An 11287-nucleotide genomic window follows, 5' to 3' on the forward strand; every position below is an offset into this window, starting at 1 on the left:
GAAGTCAATTCCATTTGTATTCCAGGCAATTGAGAAAGTAAAATAAACCAAATTCCAATTCTGAATTTTCCTCATTTTGAAGAGAACTGGAATTTCAATGTACTTCCTGAATTAAATGGAATTGATCCTAACCATGCTACATGGGGATGTCAACTCAGCGCTTTGGTTTTTCTCAGTAGGGAGTGCATGCAGTCTTTGGTGCCAATATAATTTATTTCAGTTGCTTTTCTGTTTGCAGCATTATCTGTTGTATTTCAGTTGCCTGAATGTGTAGAAGGTCGATAAAGGTTGCCTCTCGCTATTTGTTTGGTTGTTGATGCTATTCAGTAGATGCTAAAAAATAAACTGTTCAAAAAGGGTTGATTGTTTGAGTTGATGTAGTAGCTGGTTGTTTGTACTAGCTTCGTTTCAGTTCACTTCAAATCAAAGGACAGTAATACAGTGCTGTATAAAGCCAAGTCAAATATTTTGTTACTGGTTAAAGCACACACTACTTTTGAGTTTCAACACCATACTCAATATTGTACACACTCAATGTGCTCTTTTTCGGTAAATGTCAGTCACAGTTTTCACCTGGGTTGTGTGGCAGTACAAGTTAGTTTACTATGTACATGTATTATGCTCAGTCAGTTTGAATACAATATTGTAATTGTGTAAGTCATTTGGAATACGATACTAATCCCTCCGCCCACACACCTATGCTGTCACAGCCCCTGAGAATCACAGTGTGGTTCACTTCTAGCATGTAATTCAATAGGCTACCACAGACATCTTCACATGGGTTGGAACACTACAATCACTGACTGCTCATTCCATTAGAGTGCACTAGCATGCTTTGGCAATGGCTCAGATCATGTTTTGTCTTAATGAGGAGTTCTGACTTAAGAATGTCTGCAGTTTAACATTCAGGAATCCAAGAAACCGACCTAGACCTCAGCATTGTAGAGTAGGTAGCATAGTTGCTGAGAAACTAAAAGCTCAAGTGTGAGCACCACAATAAAAGCTCATGCAAAATGTAGGACTGAAATCACACATGCATACATACATTTATCACTCCATTTAAAATGATTCACTCATGTCCAGGTGCGTGGAGTGTTTGTAATTAAGGAAGGCTCATGTAACAGTTAAATTATTTCACTCTGAATAATCAGTGGTAACAAATTAGCATACCATGTCTACACAATGTATTCTAGCAATCTGGACTACTTTGCATTGCTGATGCTAGATTGATGGCATATTATCACAGTGATGATGGACCAAATTCTATCTTTTGATACTCATGTAACGCATTAATAAACTGGTTATACAATGAGGCTGAGGTAGTATAGCCTATAAATCACATAGAACTAACAAATCTGGAAACTCATATGCCAATTCCATGTAGTTTAATACGACCAAGTTGAATTCGTCACAGCTTTTTTTTTTTTATACAGTCATCAGTGTCATACAAAAAATATGAAGAAATTTCACAGAAATTTTCTTTTTAATCACAAACCCACAAAGGCTGAGCTTTTGGGTTGGGAGAGAGTATGGAGTGCAAAGTAACAGTCTCTGTTCAGAGTAGTCTCTGTGCAGAGGCTGGGATGGGCACCCTGGTTCCAAACAGAATGGGCAGCTGGGGCTCTGCACGCTTCAGGCTCTTGGTCTTCAGTCCAAAGTAGAGTCTATGAGCACTGCTGGTCCGGGGATCCTGTCTGAGGTGTCTGTCCAGGGGGTAGGTGGCGCGGGGTAGAGGATCTGACAGTGTGCTGAGGGGCATGTCACATCTCTTGAGGATGGGGATGCTGAAAGCAGATAACAGGTGGCGGCTCTGCTGGCTCTCCACACCTCCTCCACTCTCCCCGGCAGGTGTGACACCGTCTGACCCAGCCTCTGCGGTCTCCCCGTCTGAGGCGCTGCGTCCCGGTCCAGCGTCCCCCCTCCGGAGCTGGCTGGTGACCTTAGGGTGTCTGGGCTGGGAGGTCTTCACGGGCGGTAGGACGGCGAAGCTGTTGATGATCAGCGTCATGGGACACTCTGAGGCTGAGTGGTGGTGACCCTGGGAGGGGGCCGAGCCCAGCAGTGAGTCACTGATCTCACACACCTCAGCCTTGTCCTCCACCATCTTGTCTCGGAGTGTCAGTTGCTGTGTGGCTTTCTGAAGGTCCCTGAAGGACTCTGGTGGGGACTCCTCTGAAGAGATGCTAGAGGTTTGACTGTAGGGTCTGTTCAGGAAGTCTCCCAGGGTTGTGGGGGGGGGTTTCTCCCATGGGTCCACGGTGGAATCCCAGAAGGACTCAGGGGAGTGGGTTAAGCTGAATTCAGAGTCAGGGGGGTCCGAGAGCTTCACGAGGTCCACACACAGGTGGCAGTGGTGGTCTGTGTCTCCAGTCTTGACCCTCTTTCCTCTCCTCTGGGTCTGAACCAGGCAGCCAAGTGGAGTAGTTCTGCCCCAGCCCCGGATCTGTCTCAACAACAAACACAACAGCATTAAGGGAAACGTAATTACATTTTAATCAGTGTATCGCAATTAAGAGAAAATTAAGTTTCACCTTTTAAGATGATTTCTGAGATTGAATGTAGTTATAAACAGTGAATAAACATACTAACACTGTTTCACTTTGTCTTAACTCACATGAAATTGAAGTGTGTATCTGGTGCCTACGTAATAATGTGACACTGGCTGAATATCATTCACAATCTAGCCAAAAATAAAAGAGTAACCGCAGTGTATTACTCACAGCTTCCTCCCATCCGGAGAGACAGAGAAACTCAAATGGCTCCTGCTCTTTGGATGAGGTTTCATCACTGATATCCAAAAGGGAATCAACATGGCCCCTGTTGGGTAGTTGGCAACTCTGGTCCCATCCTGTGTACTCGACTGCCACACTTCTGTCTTCAGCCACTTCTACAGGCGCCTGATCCCATTCCTTGAATTTGTCCATTCTAAGATGAGCCTTTCAGGGTGAAATCTGTTGAGAGTGAAAAAACATCTCTAATTAGGCACTCATCATGTAGGCTCGTTGGTAAGAGTGGAGATAAATGTACACAAACAGCAAGCAACCTATAATTAATTGTAAGCGTTGCAAAACTATTTGTAAGATATCTGAAGACATGTAGCCTTTGACGTCAACTTTATGACATGTTAACTCAGTGTTAACAAACTTGTTAACCCTGTTTACAAAACCTGTCCATTAAAATTATTCATAAACATTCTCGCTAGCTAGCAAGAGAACCTCACATTTCTCCCTATCTACTAACGTTAACGTTAGGTAAACACTGGCAACTTAAGTAGGAAACTTGATCGAACGTTAGCTGAAGCCATAAGCAAGGCTGTAAAAGAGACAACTTACCATTAAAGGGGGTCGAGTTCGACATTTTCCTCAGCAATACCATACAAGCATTTGCTCCCTGGGGGTTTTACATTCAACTTAATAGGCAGTAACATAGAATAGTCATCAAATATTTATTACAGTTTTGCAGCTATCAGGAGACAACCCCAAACAAAGTCAAAGACGTGCTTGGCCCACGAAGTGTTTGGAGTGGAGATAGAACGTCGTTGCCATGACAACTCCGCTACAACAGGGCGCTCAGAAGTGACGTGGTGGAAATGTAGAGAGAAAACGGGAGGGGGCGTGAGAACAAATTGCAGTTGACAGGTTGTTGCTAATTTCCATGTTATCTAAGAAATTGTAACAATTTCTAGACCTGGATTTGCTGCTTGTTACAATTCGTGATTTACAGCATGGTGTGTCCACTATGTTGCTGACTATTTCATTCAATATCTATAATTAAGACTAACCCTAACATTTATGTAATCTATAGTAAGATGTCAAATACAATATAATCTCAAATAGCCCATTATAACAGTATTATAATATGCATACTATAACGTAAGGCTATAAAATAGTGGGCATGGGCCTATGTTAATTTGATTCAGATCAGTGCTTGACTTAGATTGAAATAGGTTCCGGTACTCATTTAGGTGGCAGTACTGTTTATATTTAGGTGCAGGAGCTCCACGACACTTTTGAGCTAACATTGTATAAGATGAACAGGAGCTCAAGCAGTAAAACATTTGAGGTGATGGAGCTCCTACCCAAGTCAAGCACTGATTCAGATTGGCCAATGCTTCATATCTTGGCTACAGTAGGTGTAGCACATGGCGATGTATGAAACTCCTCAGCCTGAACTGTCCCCACTTGCGCCAGCGAATAGTTAGCTTTTCGAGTGGCATCGACTGTCGCTTCTCGGTGGCGGTGGTACTCGCAAGCGGCGTGACGTCCTTTACATAGGCCTACAATTTTACATTATGTAAATTATTTACAGGTATCTAGAATATACTCTCAAAGCTAGAGTCCTTGTTGAAACAATAACAAAGTGGCCACCCACCTCTGTTTCGGTATAAAAAAAACTGAGAAAGGAAGTTGTGTGTTTTTAGCTCATGGCCGAAATGAGATTGCCTAGCTGCCCATCCACATCGCTCCGGCCAAACGCCACGCCCACTAACGTTTCTTCTCTGTGTAGCAATCGGTATAGCAGCGGAATTAAATTCAGGATGAGTCGTCAGGCAAGAAATGAGACGTGCTGTTCAGCACGTCGTGGTCCAGCCAGGCACAAACCTTATGACTGTAATGTCATGCCTCTCACTGGTTCCCCCTAGCTCTGTGCAATTTTATGTGCACTGTGGCTGTTTTGTGTGCTGTATTGTTGTCTCTACCTCCTTGACATTTGTGCTGTTGACTGTGCCCAATAATGTTTGTACCATGTTTTGTGCTGCTACTATGTTGTGTTGCTTCCGTGTTGTGTTGTCATGTGTTTCTGCCTTGCTATGTTGTTTTCTTATATTGTATTTATTTACTTTTTAAATAATCCCAGGCCCCGTCCCCGCCAAAGGCCTTTTGGTAGGCCGTCATTGTCAATAAGAATGTGTTCTTAACTGACTTGCCTAGTTAAATAAAGGTTAAATAAATAAAAAGCTCAGCCACACACACACCTTGACTGGGGCATGCTGCTGGAAACGCGCACAAAGATAAGGGAATCCCATATTTCATATTCTTTAATAATGAACGAATTTGAATGCCTGTGAATGAAATCTAAAATGACGTTAGGTAGGCATGTCTGTTATTTGTGGTGCGTTGTTCTAGCTGCACTTGCAGAAGCTTGGCTTATTGGTTCAGAAATGCGCAGTGTCACAGTCTGACGTGGTACTACCGCGCCTATCCGTGTGTTTATATCTGACACCTGACGGCGTGTTCCTTTCTCCGTGCCCCTGATCACGACCACTTCGACTGCAGACCAGCGACTCTCCCGCTTTATGGAAACCGAGGCTGTGCGTTCTGTTGTGTTCATGCTGCCTCCCAAGAACTGCCTCCCGAGGAACTACAGCTGCATAGCTGGGTTGTTCGGGAGCTTGACAGCAGACCCGAGACTAGAAGACGAAGAGGGGATGGAGCTGAACGGAACAAGCGAGACCATCGAGATGCACCATGTGGTGGATGAGAGACCAAGAGGCCGGGAATCCTTCCTCAAACCCCCGCAGAGTCCGAACCTGCGCCGGAGGTGCAAGTCTCTGCCGACCCCCATAGAGAGAGCGAAGCTTGAGATCTCCCGCCGCCGGAGTCCCTGCAGCCAGAAAAAGGTCCGTTTCGCCGACTCTCTGGGTCTGGAGCTCACCTCTGTGAAGCACTTCAATGACACAGACATGCCCGATGTGCCGGAGCGCATAATGGCCAGATTCGACAGGGGTCCCCTCCATCTGAACCCCTTTGACAAGTTCCCCAGGGCACCGACCAACCAGTCAAGTTTTATGGAGCTGCAATTCAAGAACCCCGGGACCCTGCCAGGCTTTACTGAGAAAGTGAAAGAAGTGAAAGTGTTGTTGGAGTGTGCTGAAGCCGACGAGTTCAGTCTGTCGGGCTTCGTGCGGGTTTTGAACATGGCTTTCGAGAAAAGTGTCTATTTGAGGTTCTCAATCAACAACTGGATAACCTTCATGGACAGTCTGACATCATATGTCCCAGAATCAAGCGACGGTGTGACAGACAAATTCTCCTTTAAGATAATCACCCCAACAACGTTTCTGGAGAGCGGAGGCACATTCCAGTTTGCCATTAGATACTGCGTTGGTGGAGATGAGTATTGGGACAATAATAACGGGGTCAACTACAAAGTGCGACGCCACAGGTTTAAGATTTCCCCACCCCGTGAGTGGGAGGATGGCTGGATTCACTTCATCTAACCTGCATGCGTCCTTGGCGTTCTCACCGGCGCACTGTGTGTGTAAAGCACGCAATCTCACAACGGGCACGGCTTTACCATAATAAAGAATAGGGCTACCATAGGCTATAGCCTCTACACATTGTGTTAATGGTCCAACCGCCGTGTCCAGCTGTACACTCAGTAATTTTTTACATTGTTTTTTTCACCACCGTCACATTGATTTTGTTTCATGTCATTATGTTTGACAGATTTGACAGAATTGAAAGACAAGCCCTTCATTAGGTGTCCGCCGTGAGAGGTAAATCTGCTGTATGATAATTAGCCTTGGTGTTGGGGACTTTGTAGTCCTGTGCCCTTTGGTGTGGCACGACTATACTCTTATGTAATGCAGGGACATGTGCCATTGAAAACGTGCCAGGAATATACCCCATTTAAGCGTCACTGTCCCTCTCTAAAACGCAGCGATGCTCTCTTCAATCCCCACTTTTGACTATTTCATTAAACATCTTGTGCGATGTCTTAACTGTCAACGACTGCTTATACAAAACTGAAGAAAATGGTTATGAAAAACACTAAGACAGTCTTCTCTCTGTTTATTTCCGATAGCATGGGACTGTGCTCACGTGCATCCCCCTGTGTACCTGTCATGCCGGATTTCAATCCTATTCTCTCCTCTGAAAACTCCAGCGGATGGGGCAGGCCGAAGCTCAGTCACAACAATATTCGCACTGGATCAACAAAGGAAATATCAAATTGTCATTTGTTTTACCAATTCCTCATCTTTTCATCTTCTTGGATCTGCCTTATAACTAAAGGGGAACGCTGCTGTGCTTTTATCTTGATCAATATTGGGTGTATTCAGTTTTATAACTATTTGAACATGAATATTTCAATGTTGGGGAAATGTTTAAACCCTCTCTATAGCACTGCTCCACGAGATGATGTTAGAAAAAGGAAATCATCTCACGAGCCTTGTTCGCTGGTTATAAATGCACCAGAATGTTTTCTCCAGAGGATGGTAACCAATAGCAGGAGAGTAGACTGTGTCAGAGTGGAGCCCTACAGTCTAGCAGTATGCTAGCCTATTAGGATGCTCTGGTATGACCCCAAACATGTTACATAATAATATGTGGATCTTTACCACTCTCAAATGCCAAATAATGCATTTGCTATATGCATTATTTTAAACTAGAGGACATGTATATTTGACAACAAAAAAAACTATTGTACAGAACATTTTGTACAGGATCTTATGCTAGATCTTTCTCTGCAGTGCAGCCTGCATGTATCTGACAGGTGATATTTTACAACACTCCTGTTGTGACTCTTGATCTCAACCAGTCACAATATTTCACCAGGTGTCTTGTAAACAATAGTTGAGGATAGCTCTAACCCTAAGGTCCACTGCAGAGTCAGTCACCACTGCCTCACCCATACAGTATCTCTACCTTCTTCAAGGTTGAGCTTTAATGACAAAATCCACAGGCATATCACTCCATTTTTATAACTGTTATTACACAATGATAAATTACAGAGACAGATACTGTTGGACTTTTGTTTCTGTTCCTTGTTGGACCTGAAATGCAACTGTTCCTGTGGAAAATTATGCATTTACCTCAGATCGTTTCTAGAGTGCGGACCTGACGATCTTCCAAAAATTCCAGGTTTCTCTCCTTTTATTCAGGTTGAACAAAACAAAACATTATTTTTTTATGAAGTACAGTAGAACCAAAATAGTCAAACTCACGCCATTTTTAAAACACATCCAGTCCAGTAAAACAGTAGCATTCATTGTCAGTATTTTGTAAATAACTTCCACTGTGCAATGTTGTATTTTACAGTAGGACTATGGTGATGACAGCATCTAAACTACTTTTACTGATTTCAAAGTTGTAATGTTCGACTTGGCTGATGATATAGAAAAGAGCCGTGTTTGTTTGGTAGGACTACATATTGTACAGTTGATGCTATTGCACTGGTGCTTCATGCTGAAATCATTTGTTGACACATTGGCATCACATAATGCATGTGTCAAACTCCTTCCACTGAGGGCTGAGTGTCGGCGGGTTTTTGCTCCACCCTTGTACTTGATTGATGAATTTAGGTCAACAATTAGTAAGGAACTCCTCTCACCTGGTTGTATTTGACACCCCTGACATGAGGTGAGTGACCTCATTATGGATGGATGTCAAACTAAACTTAGGTTATGTAACGCAACAGCCCACATTACACAAACGGTTTGTCTACATGTGTACTGGATGTACAGCATGTTTACATTCGAGTTTGTATTTATTTGGGTTGTTATAATTTGTGAGAGTTTTCTATGACATGAATGCTTGGAATGTATCAATATTTTGTTTTGAGTAGGACGCCTCTGAGAGATCAGCAACTTGGAGATGTATCTGTTTAGAAAATGGAATGCATCTCTGAGACTAACAGATGTAGTTATATAATATAGTTAGTTACTGTTGACTGGCTATGGTGGTCAGTAAGAAAAGCCTGTGTTTACATGATCCAGGACTTGGAGGGAGCTTGGTCAGATAATTCAACCCTTGAGATTGAAAATGGAAAATAGACTACTCATGTGACCACTGAGCATGTCCAAATGACTCAAACAATTTAGCAGAGTTGTTTGGCTTATAGCAGAGTTGTTTGGTTTCCAGAGTCCAGCGGTTGGCTCTTTCTAATATCTCCATGGGAAATCTGTAGAGCCTGGTTGGACCAAAATAACCTCACTCATGGTCTCACGTCCACCATGACATCAACCGACCTCTAGGGCTGCACGATATGGGCAAACAAATGTAATAGCGATTTTTATTTTTAACAAATATGGTTATTGCGATTTGACGTGCAATAAATATCAAAATATTTGGGTGAACTGTTGGAATTATAGAAATAGACTGAATTATAGCTAAGTGGAAAGCAGCATCGTTCTTGTTTGGAACAATTTGTTGACTGCATTGACCTGACGGAACAACATGCACATGTATAGTCAATCATCTAACAGCGAGGGGGAGGAACTGCGCTGCTTGAGTGACAGGGGGCGAGGCTTAGTGTGTGTGCGAAGCAGCCGCAAGAGGAGAAAAAAACGGAGTTAACTCTAAAACCTAAAGTTACTCAAGGCTGAGATGCGTTTAAAAAATATTGCTTATGATATGGATCTTTTACGATATGGATATTGCACATGTCAATATGTGATTTTGATGTGAATTCGATTAATTGTGCAGCCCACTCTTGAGTTGAGACATGACCATTGGTTGACACTGGTTGGCCTCACTGTGTTCAGAAGCATGCTAGTCTGTGCAGTCAGTGAGTTCCACACACGGCAGCTGTATCTCCACAAAGACTACTGTGGTCAACAAGATGTCACGCCTTGTCAGAGATTGTTTTATGTTCTTAAGTCTGATTAAATATAATGGGTATTTTTCCTCATGTAGCTTTTTGCTTATGATTTCTGTTAACTGTAAATATTATCTCAATAAGTGTACATGTAGTACAGTATGATTTCAATCATGAATTGTTTCAATCAAAACATTTCACTTTGTGAATATGTGATGGAGGTAAAGATGTTTTATATGGGAAGGATGAAAGGCTTCCAGAAACAGACAGTATAGGGTTTGTTAACACAATGTGAGCTATATGAATCACTCCAATATATTGTATCACTCTGCGCCGGAGGGATACATCCGAGGTGACGATTTATAGATTTACTCCCGTGTACACCTGTGTCACAGCTGGGGTCCGCCCCTATATATAGACCCCATGGCCGCGACACCTTCTCTACATCATTTTTGAGGCGCCTCTAGCACCGTAGAGGATTGGAATGATCCATATAGCTCACATAACCGTGGTTACATACGTAACCTTCGTTATGTTTCACTATATTGGATCACTCCAATATATTGCTATACATATTCCAGATTAGTCAGTGCTAGAGGGACATGGCCAGCCAGTGGCGAAGTCCCAGTGCGGGACCGAGACGCAGGGGTCGTAAATGTGGAACGGGGTCCCGGCCCTGTCCCCGGAAGGGGAGGCGACGCCCAGGACCGCTGAACCAACCGCAGAGGGAGGTGCCACATTTACCCGATAGTACCTAGCAAATGTGCAAGAAGAAGCCCAGCTGGCCGTAACACAGATCTCAGCGAGGGGCTCTCAGTAGAGCCCAGGACGCAGCCACACCTCGTGTTGAATGTGCTACCACAGATCCCAGCACTGGCATGCCAGCCAGGCGGTATGCTGTCGTAATCGTGTCCACGATCCAGTGAGAGAGCCTCTGCTTTGATTGCCCAGCCCCCGGGACTCTCTCACCATAGCAGACAAAGAGCTGGTCTGTTGTTCTCACTGACCATGTTCGCTCCACACAGGCAGCCAGTGCACAGCATGCCAGAGGGAGGCCCAGACTCCCCCACCACTGCCGGGGGGCCGTAAGCAGACAGGATAAAAAGGGTGTTCACATGGCTGTCTGACAGAACCTTCAGGGGGAATGAAGGGTTGGGGCAGAGAGATATACTCCTCCCCCCGGGGTCCATCCGGTAGTACTTAGAACTTACCGAAAGAGCATGGAGCTCACACCTCTTCAAGAAAGCCACCTTCATAAAGAGGTGTTTCAGAGAGGCAGACTCCAACGGTTCGAAAGGCGGCTTTGCCAAAGCTGCCAAGACCACATCCAGATCCCAGCTCGCCATTGAGCGGGTCCTAGCTGGACGCAGGCGACGAACACCCTTCATAAACCTGGAGACCAAGGTATTGCGCCCCACTGGCCTGTCCATCCACCCCACATGGCAGGCAGATATAGCGGCTACATACCCACTCAGTGTAGAGGCTGCCAAGCCCTCATCCAATCGAGACTGCAGGTATTGGAGGACATACTGCACCCCGCATGACTCGGGCACAACCTCAATACCAGTGCGCCAAGAGCAGAACATCCGCCAGTGCAACTGGTATGCCGCGGTTGTAGCCGGCGCCCTTGCGCTCTGCATGGTGTTCATTACACCCTCCTGTAGTCCTAACATGGATCATTGGTGCCGTTTAGTGGCCAAGCCCACAGACTGAGGCGGTGCGGTCTCGGATGCCACAGAGTTCCCCT

The 11287-nt window shown here is 44.5% G+C and overlaps 2 protein-coding genes across 5 annotated transcripts; one reads left to right on the top strand and one right to left on the bottom strand.

Annotated features, from left to right (window-relative positions):
• Positions 1–1404: 1404 nt before the first annotated feature.
• On the bottom strand, positions 1405–4641 carry si:ch73-103b9.2 (uncharacterized protein LOC100150067 homolog). 3 transcript variants are annotated; one of them, XM_038993562.1, is made up of 4 exons: positions 4372–4641; positions 3333–3390; positions 2721–2951; positions 1405–2443 (listed from the first exon to the last, which is right to left on the bottom strand). In XM_038993562.1, exons 3-4 carry the CDS (start codon positions 2922–2924, stop codon positions 1556–1558), a joined length of 1092 nt encoding a protein of 363 aa, XP_038849490.1. In that variant the 5' UTR covers positions 2925–2951; positions 3333–3390; positions 4372–4641; the 3' UTR covers positions 1405–1555. The 3 variants fall into 3 exon arrangements, with proteins under 3 accessions (XP_038849490.1, XP_038849481.1, XP_038849473.1); XM_038993553.1 differs by having other exon boundaries at positions 2721–3390; XM_038993545.1 differs by having other exon boundaries at positions 3333–4641.
• A 413-nt stretch (positions 4642–5054) lies between these two features.
• LOC120047942 (protein phosphatase 1 regulatory subunit 3E) lies at positions 5055–9638 on the top strand. 2 transcript variants are annotated; one of them, XR_005476951.1, is made up of 3 exons: positions 5055–6257; positions 6450–6499; positions 6808–9638. XR_005476951.1 is itself a non-coding variant. In XM_038993572.1 (2 exons), the coding sequence occupies exon 1, from the start codon at positions 5297–5299 to the stop codon at positions 6218–6220; it is 924 nt and encodes a 307-aa protein (XP_038849500.1). In that variant the 5' UTR covers positions 5055–5296; the 3' UTR covers positions 6221–6257; positions 6450–9638. The 2 variants fall into 2 exon arrangements, 1 of the variants encoding a protein (XP_038849500.1); XM_038993572.1 differs by having other exon boundaries at positions 6450–9638.
• The last annotated feature ends 1649 nt before the right edge of the window (positions 9639–11287 follow it).

Source organism: Salvelinus namaycush, chromosome 1 (genome assembly GCF_016432855.1).
Source record: "Salvelinus namaycush isolate Seneca chromosome 1, SaNama_1.0, whole genome shotgun sequence".
Classification (NCBI taxonomy): Eukaryota; Metazoa; Chordata; class Actinopteri; order Salmoniformes; family Salmonidae; genus Salvelinus; species Salvelinus namaycush.

Bases quoted from the DNA above. Each gene is read 5' to 3' on its own strand.
- si:ch73-103b9.2 (XM_038993562.1), bottom strand. From the start codon at position 2,924: ATGGACAAATTCAAGGAATGGGATCAGGCGCCTGTAGAAGTGGCTGAA. The intron at 2,444-2,720 runs GTGAGTAATACA...TTGTTGAGACAG, and splicing joins TCTCCGGATGGGAGGAAGCT to ATCCGGGGCTGGGGCAGAAC.
- LOC120047942 (XM_038993572.1), top strand. From the start codon at position 5,297: ATGGAAACCGAGGCTGTGCGTTCTGTTGTGTTCATGCTGCCTCCCAAG.